At 50.4% G+C, this 17,127-nt stretch overlaps 1 protein-coding gene across 4 annotated transcripts; it reads left to right on the top strand.

Moving 5' to 3' along the window:
• Positions 1-1,019: 1,019 nt before the first annotated feature.
• RABEP2 (rabaptin, RAB GTPase binding effector protein 2) lies at positions 1,020-12,962 on the top strand. 4 transcript variants are annotated; one of them, XM_088655359.1, is made up of 14 exons: positions 1,020-1,193; positions 3,598-3,801; positions 4,570-4,635; positions 5,094-5,324; positions 6,107-6,228; positions 6,310-6,429; positions 6,922-7,248; positions 7,711-7,806; positions 9,133-9,231; positions 10,286-10,429; positions 10,564-10,741; positions 10,904-10,915; positions 11,019-11,095; positions 12,650-12,962. In XM_088655359.1, the coding sequence occupies exons 3-14, from the start codon at positions 4,629-4,631 to the stop codon at positions 12,713-12,715; spliced, it is 1,479 nt and encodes a 492-aa protein (XP_088511485.1). In that variant the 5' UTR covers positions 1,020-1,193; positions 3,598-3,801; positions 4,570-4,628; the 3' UTR covers positions 12,716-12,962. The 4 variants fall into 4 exon arrangements, with proteins under 4 accessions (XP_088511485.1, XP_088511484.1, XP_088511487.1 ...); XM_088655358.1 differs by having other exon boundaries at positions 4,359-4,635; XM_088655361.1 differs by lacking the exon at positions 10,904-10,915.
• The last annotated feature ends 4,165 nt before the right edge of the window (positions 12,963-17,127 follow it).

The following is a 17,127-nucleotide window of genomic DNA, read 5'->3' as shown; positions in this document are numbered from 1 at the left end:
TTTCTTTATACACTTAGATCCCCATTTGATTCAGATAGGGAAAGGCTATAGCCCAGTGGTACAGCACATGGTTCACATGCAAAAGATGCTTCTCTTAAACCCGGAAGAGCAGCTGCCAATCGGCTTACACAGCAGCATGCTAGATGGACCCAGAGGTTTGGTTCAGGACAAGACAGATCCCTATGCTGCTGGTGCTGCATTCTGAAATAAACTGCTGGGCTTAGAACCCAAATACAACTCGTAAGCCAGCATGGTGCAGTGGTTGGACTAGAACCTTGGGAGAACAGGGTTCGAATCCCACCCAGACATCCATGAAGCTCACTGGGTCGTCGTGAGGATGAAATGGGGAGGTGGTGTGTACTACACCAGCACCTTAATCTTTTTGGAGGGATATAAATGCAACAAACAATGCACACCCATGCTCCCTGCACGAAAGTTACAATGCCTAAATCTAGGTTTTGCAGGACGTAGTATCTATCATAGAATCTTAAAGAGTTGGAAGGGACCCGAGGGTCATCTAGTCCAACCCCCTGCAATGCAGGAATCTCAACTAAAAGCCTACATGGCAGATGCCTCCGCTCTGCTTTAAAAAAACATTCAAGGAAGGTACCTAGGAGGTATTATATGAATTTTAAAAATAGCGCATTTTCATTACAAAAATGTGTTGTTTTTTATAGCATAAACTTCCCCGCCCCTTGAAACTTGCTTTTCTAATGACGACTGCGTGGAGGGGCGTGGAGGAGTCAGCAAGCAAAAGCAGAGAGGGCAGCAGCCGGACTTGGCGGGAAGCTACACCCACTTTCCCCCAGCGCCGGCTTCTCCCTTCCTGTTGTTTCCCCCGCAGCGAGCCTCTTCCCACCGTCGGATCCAGGCGGGGAAGGAGGAGGAGCAGGAGCTACCGGCCGGCCAGCCAGAGAGCGCGCCAGCTTGGGACTCTGCCCGGCTCCTGGGCCGGATAGGCAGGGAGGGATGCGAGACTCTTCCGGGGGAGGCGGAGCCCGGACGCCTTCCTGCTTCCTGGCCCGCTCGGCAGGCAGCGTCTCTCGGCTGCTGGCTGAGCTGGGAGAAAGGAGACTTCTTCGAAAGAAGGGAAGAAGGAAGCGCCAAGAGACCCTCCTCCGGAGCCAAGCCGGATCCGCGCCCAGCTTACCCCCCCCCCAAAAAAGCCTCCGATCTTCAGGGAAACCCAAAAGGTAAGTAGAGAAGAGAGAGGGCGCGGGGGTCAGGGTCCCCCAACTCTCCGCCCCACCACCCTCCCTCCGGCACCCCTAGCCACCCAGGCAGGAGTCGGACGGCGGGAGCACCCCGCTGCACCACCCTCGCCCTCGCTGCCCTGCTGGACACTTTGTGCCCAGGCTGCCTTGCCAAAGGGGCGCAGCAGAAGCTTCAGATCTCGACACCCCCGACGCTGCATTCCCGAGGTCCCAGCACCCCGAGGGGAGGGAGAAGGGCTCGCTCACCCTCAACCACCCGCAGCAGCAGAGCCAGGAGAGAGAGGCACAGATCTGATGTGCTTCCCTACTACGACGCACCCGTCAGGATCTCTTGGGTCGGGGGGGGGAGAGCCCCCCCAGCCCCCCCCCAAAAAAAGCTGCTAGGAAAGTTCGTTGGAAAGCTGCAGATTAGAAGGTACTCTGAGGCACAGGGGGTTCCAGACACAGCTAAGGGGGAAGGATTTAGTGGGGCTGCCCCTCCCCAAAGTCCCACTCTTCCTCAAGGATCTCATCAGAAAAGAAGGGGAAACAGTGGTGAAGCCCAGATCTCTGCTGCTGAGAGTGGATGTATCGCCCACAAGGTGATTTCAGCATGGGCTTGGCCACACACACGCACACCCAAGCTGGGCTCACCTGTAGGAAGCAGGCTTTACCTCAGAGGTTTATCTTTCTTTGGAGGGCAAGAACTGGTTGACGGACCAGCATGACAGAATAGCAGGGTCCGCCTAGAGCAAAAACTCTTCTGCCCGGCAACAGCAGTCGTTGGGCTCCCATGAAGTCTGCACCCAGCAGGACTCTCAGGCTACTGACATTGCTGGGTGGGTGGGGGTGGCTGGCCAGCTTCTCAAGGGCCTGGGTGTCCCTCTTATCTCAGGCCACTGGATTCTGGACACAGTTCAAAGCAGATAAGTGAGTTGCACAAGGCACCCAGGGGCGTCTTCTTCCCAGTTCCAGTCTCCCAAGCAGCCCTCCAGCATCTTCTCACAATCCAGGCCATCAAACTCATCCCAGTCCCTGAGAGGGCGGGGTCTTCCCAGCCTTCTTCAGGGTCCCAAAGCAGCTTGGAGACACATGGTCCGTCCTGAGAGTGAATCTCCTAAGTTCCACGTGGAGATTTTGCACAGCATCTTGGTGAGCCTCGGGAAGGGTGGCTTCCTCACCTCCATCAACCTGAGAGAACCATTCCTCTACACTTCCATCAGGCAGGACCATCGCAGGTTCCTATGGCAACGACTAGTTCCAATTCCAGGCTCTGCCATAAGATGCTCTGAGGGAAGTCGGGACCAGAGCCCACAGAGAGTGCAGCACACTCTTCTTGTCCCTCAAACCCTCCTGATGAGTCAATAAGTTCTCCAAGGGCTCTCTGGCTAAGAAGATGCATCTCCCTAGCTTACACTTCAGCCAATCTCCATTTCCCAGAAGCCTCAGTTGCACACTCAGTGAGGCAGGGGGCCACAGCCTCCAGAGCTTCCTGGGAGATGGCACCTCTAGAGGAGATCTGTAAGGTAGCTTTCTCCTTGGTCCATCACTAGCAGATCAACACCTTTGAATCAGAAGGCACCTTTGGGTAATGTGTCCTGCAAGAGAGTTCAGCACTCCTAGGAAGACACAGTGCAGGTTGTTGGAGAACAGAGATCCACCCAGAGATGCACTGATTTTCAGCATCCCAGGCCAACATTGGCTCCCAGTACATTTCCAAGCACAATTCAAAGTGTTGATGCTGATCTTTAAAGCCATAAAATGGCCTCAGCCCAGTATACCTGAAGGAGTGTCTCCACCCCCATCGTTCAGCCAAGACGCTGAGATACAGCTCCGAGGGTCTCCTGGCAGAAGTGAAGTTTTATCCTGTGGAACGCCCTCCCGTCAGATGTCAAGGAAATAAACAACTACAGTCGTACCTTGGTTCTCAAATGCCTTGGTACGCGTACATTCTGGCTCCCGAACGCCGCAAACCCGGAAGTAAGTGTTCTGGTTTGCGAACGTTTTTTGGAAGCCGAAGCTCCTGCAGCCAATTGGAAGCCGCGCCTTGGTCTTTGAACGTTTCGGAAGTCAAATGGACTTCCAGAACGGCTTCTGTTCGAGAACGACGGTACGATTGTATGTGACTTTTAGAAGACATCTGAAGGCAGCCCCGTTCAGGGAAGTTTTAATGTTTGGTATTTTACTGTGTTTTAAATATTTTGCTGGAAGCCACTGGAAGAGTGGGTGGGGCAACCCAGTCAGATTGGTGGCATATAAATAGTGTTGTTGTTGTTGTTTGTTTGTTTGTTAGGCCTCCCCCTCCTTGATCAGAGAAATTGAGATTCCTGATTTACCGTGAATTTCTGTTTTTCTCTACTGGAGAAGGCCATTACCTTTCTTTTCCCCCTCGTTTTGTCCACAGTAGGCAAACAGCCAACGACAGAACAGACACTGCAGTTTTCCAGAACTTGGGTATTCCCACTTTGGTGAGCCGACGCCTAAGGATCCAAGGGGGTAGGCTCTGCCTTCCATGGAAGAGCCTTTGATCCTTGCCTATCTGGCGCCTGCAGCGGGGCGAATCCCCAGCCAACTGGCCTCCACCACTCAAGAAGAACAGGAATTCACGGTAAGTGAAGAATTACCATACCTCTAAACTTCAAGCTACCCACCCTGATGATCAGCAAGAAACAAATGACAAAAGGAGGGGATGGGGGGGGGTTCTGCTAGGGAGGGGCCAAACTGAATGGAGAAGAGCCTCTAGTCCTCCTGCAGTAACTTGTTGTTGTTGTTTAGTCGTTTAGTCATGTCCGACTCTTCGTGACCCCATGGACTAGAGCACGCCAGGCACTCCTGTCTTCCACTGCCTCCCGCAGTTTGGTCAAACTGCAGTAACTAGCAGCACTGCATTTTGGGGCAGGGGGCAGGAAGGCACAGTCCAAGCTTGTCCACTGTATCCAGTTCTGCACAGCACATTTCCCGCAATGCTTTTTTTGAAGCTAGGATTTGTAGCAAGATTTCAGCCAGAGGCTACCTGGCAGTCAATAATAAAGACAAGACAGCCTCTGAGTATGGGCAAATTGTGCGTGTTGAAAACCAAGCGCTCAGTCCGCAAACAGGTATTTTCCCAAAACAAACCAAGGAGCTTGGAGGCCGGCTTGCGACCACCCACCTTTTGTTTCGCAGGCACGTCTAAGGCCTTGCCAGGAGCAGTGAAACCACCATTTCGGCAGCCGCTGTGCCCTCTTCACTTCAAGTCTCTTCAGAATCCCTCAGGAAATGTCCGGCAGAGAGCGAAGATGAATAAGTAGCCATCTCCATTGGCTTTCGCTGGGATATTTTCGCCCATGTCCAGCAGCATACAATAGATTTTGAGCATTCCCCTGTTTTTACTCAGCTGTTTCCGGGCTCCACTCAGCCTTCAGGGAACCCGAAGCAGCGACAGCAACAGCCAGGATGGAAGGTACACACAAATGCGCCTCCCCTCTGAATGGTGGGCAGGGAGAGAGGGCAGGGAGATGGGAGGCCATTGCCCTCATGGCTTCACCCTAGATTGGAGCTCTGGGTTGCGTAACATGGGGAGGGGGAGTCATAGGTCACAGTTAGAGTTAGGGTGCTTGGGTTAAGAGTCAAGGGTTAGAACAGGCACCCCCAAACTGCAATCCTCCAGATGTTTTGGCCTAAAACTCCCATGATCCCTAGCTAACAGGACCAGTGATCGGGGAAGATGGGAATTGTAGTCCAAAACATCTGGAGGGCCAAAGTTTGGGGATGCCTGGGTTAGAAAGTTAGCAGTGTCAGGTTCACAGGGCAGTGGGGACTTTACAAGTCCTGGGTTCAAGTTAACTTCAGTTATATATATATATATATATTTATATTTATATTTATATTTATATATATATATATTTCGCTCTTCCCAAGAACCTCAGCAGGTGAAGGATGTGGGTGCCCCTCCAGGCCTGAACCTCCCCCGAGATCCAGACCCCCAAAAGACCATCCAGATACTGCAAGCCCAGCTGTCAGCTGCTTTGTCCGAAGTGGAGACCGTCCGAGCTGTGGCTGCCGTGAGCGAAGGCACGAAGCATGAGGCCGTGGACACTGTCCGGCGCCGGTGCCAGGAGGAAGTGGCTTCCCTGCAGGCCATCTTGAAAGGTGAAGGGCCTCAAGGCCTAGGCGCAGCAGGGAAGCAACAGCAAGGACCTTCATTTGTTCTTATTTATTTTTTCTAACCTGCCCTCAATCCCAGCAGATTTCAGGACAGGGTACAAGGATGAGAAATATTATGTGTATATAATAAAAAGGCAGCAGGTTTTCAAACCTCCCTCCCAGGAGCCAAACATAAGAAATGACGTACTGGATCAAGTCAATGGTCCATGTTGCCCGGCATCCAGTTCTCATGGTGTCTAACCAGTTGCCTGTAGGAAGACTGGAAGGGGGACACTGGTACAGCAGCCATTCTCCTCACTTAGGCTCTCCAGCAAGCGGCATTCAAAGGCCTTGGGCAGTGGAGGCTAGTAGCCATGGATTGCCACGAATTTGCTGAATCCTCACTGCCTTTTGTGGGAATCAATTCCGTAGGGTTGGAGCCAATGTTAGCCCTACTCAGAGTAGACCTATGGAAACTAATGAATCCAAGTTAGTTGGGCCCATTAACTTTGATGGGTCTGCTTTGAGCATGAGCATCAGATGCAGCCCATAGGTTTAACTCTGCGCCTTGTGGAGAAGTACTTTCTATTATTAATTATTTCTATTATTTATTAGATTTATAGACCACCCTTCATTCTAAAAATCTCAGTGCGGTTCAACAGAATAAAATACAGGATTAAAAACAAGTGGATAAGTAAAACAAAAGCAGTTTTAGTATAATATACGAGAGGGAGGCAACGTCCGGGATTCCTGGCTTGCCTGCTGAGATGCCTCCTCGCTTTCTACAGACACCATCTCCAGCTATGAGGCTCGCCTCTCAGCTTTGGAGCGTGACGGCCGGGAGAATACCTGGAGTCGCTTGCTTGCAAGGCCCAACCCCCTGGACTCGTTGGAGAAGCAGATGGAAAAGGTGCGTGGTGGCCAGGCAGGGCTTAACCTGAGGGTAGAGGAAGAAGGCTCCGAATGTTTCCTTTCTCTCTTCCCTGCACAGGCGCAAGAGGACACTCTGCGGCTCCGGGCGATCGTTCTCCCCATGGAGCAGGAAATTGCCGAGCTGAAAGCAAAGCTGGCGCATGCCGAGGGCCTGGTTCAAGAGCTGCAGGGCGAGCAGGTGAGTTGGGTGGGGGCCATAGAGGAACAGGAAGGAGCCAGAACGGGAGGGCGGCTTCAAAGCAGCTATGCAGAATAGGGTGAGGGTGCCGTTCGGGTAGCAGCTGAGTACAGAGGGGAAAGGGCAGTGCTCGCCTGAGGGTGATTCCTTGCTCCAGAATAAGTTGACGGACAACCTTTATGAAGTCCTCATCGCTAGTAGTCTGCATCTGCAGGTGTTTCCCTAAGCCAGTGCAAATTAGCCCACAAGCTGAGCGATGGCAGGACAAACTCGCTCTTCCTGGCTGGCTACAATTCAAGGTGTGAGTCATGAATGGAAACTACAAATGCCAACTAGAAATCCTCTGCTTCAATTAAGGGCTGAGGCGACCGTGGCTCCTTCCTTAAGCTTCCAGGTTTCCTGGCTGTTAGAATTTGGTCTTTTCAGAACCCACACTGGGCAACCCTGTCTCTGGGAGGGCCTCCTTGCTTATTCCTTTTCCTTTTCCTCCAGCGTTCCCTATGTAGCTCTGCTGAATCCCTCCTCGCTGACTCTGAGGCCGTGCCCTCCGATGCCCCTGGAGACGACCCTGTCACTTTGGTGGAAGGAGGAGGAGGAGTGGCAGAGAAATTTGCCCGCAGCCTGGACAGCGTTTCCATCGCCTCTTTCTCGTCATTGGCACCGAGTCCGGGGCCTGCTGTCCGGCGCAGGCGCCCCCCTAGCCCTGAGACGGCCTCCATCGCTTCCTCCACGGGGACCCTGGTGCCCGAGACCATCTACTTACCACCGGCCGGGTACCAGCTGGTGCCTGAGTCAGAGTGGACGCAGCTCCACACCCAGGTGCGTAGGCAGGGCAGAGTGGTCAGCCCCGGAGGGGTCAGCAGTTTTCTGCCCAAAGCAGGGCTGTTGAGGACGTGCGACAAGGCCTTCTCAGTTGCAGTGCCACACCTGTTGAATTCCCCCCCCCCCCCGAGGGAATTCCCCTCCTGGCTCTGTTCCTGCTGTCTTTCTGCCAAGTAGTTGGTTGGGCCTGTGCCTGAATTCCGTTGTTGCTAATGGTTTTGAGGAGTTTGCTCTGTTTTCCTTGTTTCGGTTTTGTTTTAAAGAGGATTTTTAGCTGCCTTGGTGGGCCTTCTGAAGGCAGAAAGGAAATTAATTTATGAATCCCATGGCAAGCCTCTACTAAATAGAGGGCTCCTCTGTTGTGTTGTGATCCTAGAGGGAGATGGGGGAGAAGGGAGGAGGAGGAGGTGTGCTGGAGTTCTCCCTGCCCTCATTTTGTCCCCAACTTCTTCCATTCAGGTGCGGCAACAGTGTGAAGCCCTGGAAGAGGGGGCACGGGAAAAGGCCGGACTGCAGGAGGCCCTGAGGCGCAGCAATGAGGAATGCAGTAAGCAGGTGTGTGGGGAGGGGCCTGAAGCCAAACCCACCTCTGTGAGCCCCCACTTCTTTCTGCTGCTACTTTGGTGTTAGATTTCAGTCATGCTCTTCCTCTAAGGTTCCCAATTAGCTAAGTGCTGGGGACCCCCTGTTTTTCAAAAGCCGAGCCATGGACCCTCTACTTTTGAAAATGGCGATACAGTGGTACCTCGCAAGACGAATGCCCTGCAAGACGAATTTTTCGCAAGACGAATGTGTCTTGCGATTCTATGGGTGACTCGCAAGACGAATTCGTTTTGCAAAAAATTCGTCTTGCAAATCGCGGTTTCCCATAGGAATGCATTGAAATTTAATTAATGTGTTCCTATGGGCAAAAAAAGAAATTTCAATGCATTCCTATGGGAAACCGCGATTCGCAAGATGAATTTTTTGCAAAACGAATTGACTCGCGGAACGAATTAAATTCATCTTGCGAGGCACCACTGTATGTCTCTGGTAGTTTTTGTTATGTTGGTGAAAGAATGGTGCCACCATCGGCACCAACTCTAAGGGGTCTAGACCCTTTGGATGCACACACTCCAACTAGACCGCATGGAACCACCTCAGCCTCCTTCTCTGCACAGGTAAGGGCACAGGTAAGGTCCTTGATCGCCCACCCACCTCTCCCGGGGCACCTTCCTTCCTCTTCCCTTCTCTCCTTCAGTGTCCTGGGAGCCCTCCACCACAGAGGGGACTTGGCCACTGCCTGCTGGAGTCAGGGTGGAGAGAGGAGGAGGCAGCGGGTGGGGTGGGCCCACCATTGTCCCCCAGGAAGCTCCCAGCTCAGCCGCCCGTGTAGCACCACCTCCCATACCTGGAGCCCGGCTGCCTAGGCCTCAGAAGCATCGGGTGTAGGAGGAAGGTGGTGCGGCCTCCGCCAGGCCAGGGGGCCTCACCCTGGACTGCACTCACTTGGTTCTGGCCTTCCTCCATTTGTCCTTCCGGCAAGGGCCGAGCCTGTTCCCCCCCACCACCACCACCCAAACTGGCACCACCAGATGCCATGGACCCACTGGGGTCCGCCAACCACCAACTGGGAACCCTTAGCTTCCACCAGGGCGATGTGTAATATTGCCTCCTTTCCTCCCTCCCACCCCGTTTAATCCTCCCTGCAACCCTGCGAGGTAGGCTAGATGAAGAGATAGGGACTGACCTGTGATTCACGGCTGAGTGGGGAGTTGAACTTGGGTCTCCCTAGTCCTAGCCTAGCACCTTAATCACAACTCTGCGTTGGCTCTAGAAGAAAGCGGCAACTTCCCCTTCCGCGAATTGATTCCCCCTTCCTCTCTCTCTCTTTCTGATCAGGTCCAGGTTCTTCTGACTCAGGTGCAGACTTCAGAGCGCCTCCTCCAAGGCCTCCAAGCTACAGTGAGCGAAACCCAGCGCCAAACTCAGGAGCAAATGGTAAGGGGGGCTTCTGGGGGACAGCATTGGTAGGGAGCAGCTGCCCGGCAGGGGCAAGGGGGAGCGAGACTGGGGCGAGGCTGGCTGGCTTGCCAAGCCAGGGGCAGGCTCTTATTTCAAGTGGCAAGCTTGGGGCGTGCATGGGACTCTGGTTTAGGAAGGCCCTGGGTGTTGACCGAGGGCTGGTTCTTAATGTTGCAGCCCCTCTGTGGCCCCTGGGGGGGGGGCAATGCCTTCCTTTGGCAGCGCTCAATCGCTATTGTGAAAAACCCCTCTTAATGCAGCACATTGGCCCAAATGCAGCCAGCTTCTCTGTGCCAGCACTGCAGCACACGACGGGTGAGTGCAGGCCTTGAGTGGGGGGGGGGAGAATTTGCACATTGCGCTGCTTTTATAGGCAATGTGTGGGGTTTGGAAGGCCGCTGGCTTTGCAATATCCGCTTGCCAGCAGTGTGCGATGCTGGCAGGAAAGCCGTCCAAATGCAGCTTGACTGATGCACAGGATGAAGGGCTTGTGATTTCTTCACTTTTTTATATTTACGTCCTGCATTTTGGCTGAGAACGTAGAAAGCTGCCGCATACCGAGTCTGTGATGTACAGTGGTACCTTGGTTTAAGTACGCAATTGGTTCTGGAAGTCTGTACTTAACCTGAAGCGTACTTTCCCATTGAAAGTAATGGAAAGTGGATTAATCCGTTCCAGACGGGTCCGCGGAGTACTTAAACTGAAAGTACTCAAACCGAAGCGTACTTAAACCGAGCTATGACTGTATATATAAGTTAAAATTTGATGATAGGATACTGCTTTATTGGTCCTTTGCTGTCTTCTTGTATATTTCTAAGAGATTTTTTCAGTATTAAGTGGTTTGGAAAAATAAGTAAATAAACAACAGCAAGAAGAAAGAAAGCCACACTGTGCCTGGTGCTAAAAGGGCTTTTCTGAGTCATTCCTCTCACGTGCGGCGGGAAGGTTTGCACCTTTGAAATCGTTCCTCTGGAAACCCAGGTCCAAGTTGAAGTTGTTCCTTTTCCTCCTGCCCCCTTCCTTCCACTAGGCTGACCTGGCTGCTTCCCACAAGCGCCTGAGCTACGAACTGCAGCGCCTCAGTGCCGAGAACGAAGGGCTGCGGGGGGCCAGTTCCCAGGATTGCTGCCCACCGGAATCTGATGAGAGCCGGAGCTTGCCTGGCACTGTCCCGGTAATTCTGACCCGCCTCTTCCTTGAATTGGGCTGAGGACTTGGGATACTGGCGTGGGATGGCTGGAAACGGCAGCAATGTTTGTATATATTCTATATCGTTGGGTTTGCCCACACCTCCTCCTGCCTCCCTAGGAGCTGCAGGCCTTGGTGCGCCAGTTGAGGCAAGAGTCTGCCTCTCAGCTCCGCGCTGCCGAGCACCAGGCCGAGCGCCTACGAATCGAGATTGTGTCCCTGAGGGAGCGGTTGGACCAGGAGACAGCCTCTCGGTCAGGACTGCAGGGGGCGCTGGAGAGAGAGCAAGAAGAACGAGGTGAGGGGGGGGAGGTGGGCCAAGAATTAGGTGAGGGAGGGGGTCTCCTGGGATTAGCATCTGTTGGCTTTCTAGGAATCTGAAATAGCTTTGTAGTGTTGTGGATGTGATTAATGATTCTCTATATTTCTCCTCTCTTCCCTTGTGGCTTCTGGCTGGCAGAGCTTTTGCAAGGTGAGTTCTTTGGCGGCGTGTGTGTTTGTGCGTGCACATTTCCACAGCTGAAGGCTCGACACTGTGGTCACAGACTGACCCTCTTTTCCTTTTCAATCCCCAGCCTCCCTGAACAGTATCCGGACTGAGATGGAGAGGCTGCAGCAAGGGCAGGAAGAGATTAGTAGAGCCCAGGGATGTGTGAGTTGTCTTTGTGCTTCTTTTCTCTTTTGCCGCCCAGAGATAATTGCCAATAACCATTTCACTTCCCAAAACCATATGCGTTACCTTGAATCCCCGCCCCCCAACCCTCTGGATGGAGGATATAGATTTGAGGGGGTGGGAGGAAGGATCACGGTAGAATAGAAACGGCAAGGTCCTACTTAAGTTGAGGAAGAGGTGAGTAGGATCCTCTGTGGAGATCCATGAGATCTCTTCCGCACTTCCAAAGGCCGTCCTGTAAGTGTCCATGGGTGATAAGTTCCCTTGCCTACCTGTCTACACAGGAGAGTTGCAGTGTGCAAACCATTTTTGGTGAGCAGCAGTGGGCCCAGGTAACCGCTGCACCTGTTCCCTTTGTTGCTTCCTTTCTCTGCTAAAACGACACTCTTTTCTCTCCTGACCTTTCAGTAATGACATTTTCATATGCTGCAATTACACCTCGGTTTATGAACACAATTGGTTCCGGAAGTCTGTTCATAAACTGAAGCGAACTTTCCCATTGAAAGTAATGGAAAGTGGATTAATCCGTTCCAGACGGGTCCGCGGAGTACTCAACCTGAAGCGTACTTAACCCGAAGCATGGGTGTAATTGGTTCCGGAAGTCTGTTCATAAACTAAAGCGTTCATAAACTGAAGCGAACTTTCCCATTGAAAGTAATGGAAAGTGAATTAATCCATTCCAGATGGGTCCGCGGCGTTCGTAAACCGAAAATTCGTAAACTGATGTGTTCATAGACCGAGGTTCCACTGTATCGGCTGTTGTCAGGGTTGAGTTTAATCTACCATTGGCACTGAGCAGGCAGAATTCAGCACTCTGAGAATCTCATCTTTCCGTTTTAGCAGAAAAAAACCCTGTTTAGGCCTTAAGCATAAGAAAGAAACACTAGAAAGGACCTGTGCTGTGTCTGGTGAGATCTTGGGAGCCCAAGGGACTCAGCCCTGAGCTCCGATCTTCTATGGCTCTTTGTCCTTCCTTGCTTTGTCCTTCCTCAGTCCAAAGGTGGAAGTCCTGTGTGCCTCACTCAACTGGGAGATGCACATGCTTCTAATTACCGCACAGTATAGTCGTACCTTGCATCCCGAACGCCTTGGTACTTGGGTGTTTTGGCTCCTGAACGCCGCAAACCCGGAAGTGAGTGTTCCGTTTTGCCCAACGTTCTTTGGAACCTGAACGTCTGACGCAGCTTCTGATTGGCTGCAGCCATTCCGTTCGACTTCCAAGGTACGACTGTAATAAAAGTGTCAATTAAGCACGCATGTTTGGTTTGTGGTAGAAGCATACAAATGTTTGTGATAGTCACTTTGGTCAATAATGAGGTGCAATGTTTTTAATTCACTTCAGAGAAGGGGGGGTGAGCTTTGAGGGGGTGGGATCTTAGGCTGTGGTTGTGAGGTTGGCACCTGCTTTTCTTTCCAGATGTGTGTGAGGCTGTTTCTGGTGATGTCAGACCCTTGTGGAGGCTGGGAGAGAGAGAGAGAGAGAGAGAGGAGGGAACCTGTGTGGGCTTATCCTCTTTTCTTTTTATTCTACAGGTGCAATCTGATGCTCCCTCTCTGGGAGAAGCCAGCGGCCTTCAGGATAGGAGGACAGAGCCTTAGAAGGAGGTTAGGGTAGGTCCCCTCTGCCTTCCTCACCTTCTTGGCACAATGGGAACCTCAGGGAAACCTGTCAGGCACCAAAGGGGTCATCTCTGTCCTCTGGAGCTCTTCCAGGTCCCCTCCCTACATGGGCAGGAGAGCAAGAACTCTGGAGGGAGGATGGCTGGAACCTCCCATTCTTTACTCCCCTTCCCACCGAATGACACTGGAGCTTCCAGAACACAATAAAGGAAATTTTTGTACCTTCTTCCATCTGTGTGTTTCCTTTCCTTGGGTAGCTGAGCGGACTGTAATGGTGGGTGGTAGCAGTAGCACAAATCTTCATTTTGCTTGAGAGGAAGCCTCCAAAAGGGATCACAGGAATTGATTTTCTGCTTTCCACCTTTGAGCATAGAGACACACCCTAAAAGTGGGCCCAGAGCGATGCAGTCGTAAAAATATGTATAGAGCCATTAGCCATTGTAACATAGTTTGTATTCATTTTCATCTTTAAACTGTTGTGTAACGTAAGTATTGAAGAGTATGAAATGATGTATAGTAGGGGAGGTTTCTTTCTTTCTGCCGTAAGTTCAGGCCTTGTGTCATTGCGTTCATTTTCTATATGAAAAAGAAAGTTGCTTGGCTGAGAAGAGGTTGGTTGTCCGTGTGCTATATCTAGTTAAGATTACTGCATTGCAGGAGGTTGGACTAGATGACCCTCAGTGTACCTTCCAGTGCTACAATTCTGTGATTCTACAACACTTTCTGGGTGCCAGTTCATTTTGATCTATTTCTTAGGAACCCAGGAAGCTGCCTTTATACTGAGTCAAGCATTTGCCTCCATCTAGCTCTGTGCAGTCTAGTGAGAGTTATTATTTAATTATCTTTAATAAACAGTTGGCTTAAAATGCCCTAAATAAATAAAATACAGTGGCTGACTGGGACATTCGCAACATTGCCGCTAAGCTAGTTTCTGCTTCCCCATATCTAAGGTAAAAACCCTAATATACTTTGCATTGCAAGGGTTGGAAATCCTTTTTTTAAAAAAACGCCACCAAGTCTTGGAATGAAACTTCTGTTGTCTTCCAGTGGGCAAGGAGAGACTTCCTGGTGCCATTTTTAATACTTTTTTTTTAAATAAAAAAAATACTCTTCTCTTCCCCTTCATCCTTCCTGGGCCAGGAGAGAGAGAGAGAGAGAGAGAACACCATTTAATGTATGGGTGACTGGGATTGGTTTTAGATCACAAGTGTCACCAAGGACTGTGAGGGTGTTGTGACCACAATCTCTTCACCTTTTGGGGATTTTGACCTTGGGGTGGAATTAAGGTCACACACACTCTGCTCTCCTGGGCCTGTAGAGTCAAAGAATCTGCTTTGCCCTTTCAGAATGGGATGGTGGAAGTACCAGTTCCACAAAAATAAGCTCTTTGTCACTATGGAGAGGTGAAGTGAAGATATAGAGTGGTGCAAGTCTTGTGACCACTGAGAATCCATGACCAGTCCAAAGCCCATAGGCTCAGCCCAGAGTTCCATAGGGAGTACTTAAGAACACTTGCCGAAATGGCTCAGTTGGGAGAATGTTAGACTGAAGGTAGTACCCAAGAGTAGTCCCATTGACATTAATGAATACTGCATGTCAAAGTTCTTTGCTTTCAGTAGCTTTGCTCTGAGTAGAATTTAGCTGAATACCACCCAAAGTAGTAGCAACCTGGGTAGTAACTAAGCCCAAGTACACGTAACTGACACAATTTCCACCTTGTTTGTTCCTGGGCGCCCTTCCTCCTCCTCCTATGCTCTTCCATGTTTTGTTTTAGGCTGCAAGTTCCTCCGAGGAAGAACCTGTTTATCCTTGCTGTAAACAAAATATGCCTTTTCCCCCTAATGGGGTATGCAAGAGCCCTTGGAGTCCTTAAGTGGGTTCCCTATCTGTAGAAGAAAATAACAGAGGCCAACCAGAGAATATTGAGAAGCAAAGCAGCTAGTAAGCCTGATCTTTATTAAACTCTTGCAACAGGGTCCTCACTCACCACAAGCAGGAGGGAGGAGGAACCCAGAACAAAGGTGCCCCAGCCCTTAAATAGACTTTTGAAATTGCCCACCCTCAAACTCAAGACCACCCCTAGAAAGTCACAGAAGGAGGTGGTCTCCAGCAAAATCCTGTCTGGCAGAAAACTTGTCAATGGTCACTGATTGGATCACCCGGGCAGCCTGGCCATTCTTTTGAAATGATAAATACTTAATTCCTGAGCCAGATCACAGGCTCACCCTATTCACACCTTAAATGTGCCCTTAAGGCAGGATTTGTGAGCACAGAGACAATGGGGAGGTTTCTTCATTTCCTCCCTCCTTGCAGAGAAACATTTGGTCAGTTTGGGTCCGTCAAAATGGTTTCAGGACTGTCTTCCTGTACTGTTTCAGAAGTTGTCTATATATTTATGTATGTGTTTGCCTTGTACATTTAATTTATATATTTGAGACCTTAAATTCTTATAACATCCTCTTGCATTCTGTTCAGTGAAAGGAGCCATGCACATGGACACTGAGAGTTATCAAGCCGGCAGGTGATAAAACAAGCATTGTGGTTGTAAAATGCCACTCTGCTTATTTGCAGACATTCTAGTGCTATCTGCATTTGTCCTGCAGTTGATGGTTACGCCTCAGGTTTCTGAGGGAAGAGGGATTTAGTCTACGGGAGGATGGATCAGGCTTCAGGCTTGCAGGATCAACACTGTGGTTTTGTTATGGGTTTTTTTTCCAGGCAAAAGAAAGGCAAGAAGTTTATGCCACAATAAATTGGTTTGTTTTTAAGGTGCCATGGAAGGCTCCCATATCTCACAATGTATTTTTGCCTGACTTCCAGGCTGCGGGTATCATTAAGTTTTCACATACTATTTTTACGTTTTACAACACATAAGACCTTAGTTAAAAAAAGAACAGAAATTGCTATCTTTGTTATTAGTCGAAACAAAAAAATAAATAATATTTCTTCCAGTAGCACCTTAGAGACTGTTATGGTAAAGATGCCCCTAAAATGCGCAGCCTTTTAGGAAGGACAGGTGCGGGTCGGAAGCTCCAAAATTTGCACTAAGTTCAGCTCTGCTGGGAAATGACAGAGACCACACGATGCTGTCAGGAAAAACAAACTGATCCTTTTATTACAGAAAAGAAAGAACTACAGCTGTAGGGTCCCTGCCTCAAAGAATGTAGGAAGGAACCCCGGGAAATGGTGAACCTCCCTCCTGTTCCCACGTGAAAATCCCTTTACTGGGAGGGAGGGGAAGGACAAAGAGGATGGGTGGTGATGGGATTAACTGGGTGCAGTGACGACTATTTCTTCATATGGTGAGATGTCAATCGCTCTCCTCCCGTTGTTGACGGGTTTCCCTTTGTTTGATCAGTCTAGATGGGAGTTGAGGTGGGGCCGTTCCTGGCGATTGCCGAGGGGTTGGGGTCCATCCGGCAGGTGTTTTCCCCCAGGTCACGCAAGGATGATCCCTGGGATTATGTAAAAGGTGACACTTCTGGAGGTTTGAATAAACTGTCCCAGTTAATCCATCTTTGTCCATGTGTGTCTTTTGAATCAGGATGGCGATGGGGCAAGTTTCAGGTGGGCTGGGGTCATACACGGTTCATGCAGCATTTCCTTTTACAGGAGACATATCTAATACAGAGAATTCTATGCAAAACGTAGTAGTCCTGATATATAAAGGTTCTGAGACATAAAACAGCAATTCTAATACAGAGAGAATCTAGCATAATTTAAGGCAAAAGGTTCTGTAGTGATAATCTAAAGGAGTCTGGGGCGGAGGGGAAGGTGGAGAAGGGAAATGTGTGAGTTTATTCTAATGTTGAGACACGTGTGCATATGCAGATCCTTAAGCCTTCCTTCAGGCAGGGTCGGGTCCTAGCGGGAGGGGTGAGGAGACGGGGAAGATGGCATTGAACAGGATTCTGGGTAGTTGCAGCTGTCAAATTCTGTCACCCCTCTCTGTTCATTAATAATGGTGTCCTGCTCTCTCTCCCCGCCCCATATAATTTTTTACAACAAGACCAACTAAGTTTGTCATTGATATGAGCTTTCGTGTGCATGCACACTTCTTCAGATACACTGAAACAGAAGTCACCAGATCCCCACATATAGTGAGAGGGTGGGGAGGGGCACCACTCAAAAGGGTGGTGGGAAACCGGACTGTTTGTGACTGCATTTGGTCTTGCAGGAAGAATTTACGACTGTTTACGACAGCAAATTTGTTATTAGTGTCTCTTGAGGGATGGGGGGTGGGGAGAAGCAGAGTCTTGGGGGATGGGGGGTGGGGAGAAGCAGAGTTTTCTCTGTTATTTCCTCTAGGCAGCTGCCTCTTCAGCTTTGCAGGCGAAGGAGGGCACCCCCCCCCCAACAATAAAAAATAAATCAAAAGTATCCCGGAAGTC

The sequence above is a fragment of the Zootoca vivipara genome, chromosome 12, assembly GCF_965207765.1.
Source record: "Zootoca vivipara chromosome 12, rZooViv2.hap1.1, whole genome shotgun sequence".
Lineage (NCBI taxonomy): Eukaryota > Metazoa > Chordata > Lepidosauria > Squamata > Lacertidae > Zootoca > Zootoca vivipara.
This window is presented reverse-complemented; position numbering and strand designations above follow the sequence as displayed.

Excerpts from the sequence above, each read along its gene's own strand:
- RABEP2 (XM_088655359.1), top strand. Across the intron at positions 7,249-7,710 it reads GGACGCAGCTCCACACCCAG|GTGCGGCAACAGTGTGAAGC; the intron begins GTGCGTAGGCAG and ends TCTTCCATTCAG. Across the intron at positions 9,232-10,285 it reads GCCAAACTCAGGAGCAAATG|GCTGACCTGGCTGCTTCCCA; the intron begins GTAAGGGGGGCT and ends TCCTTCCACTAG.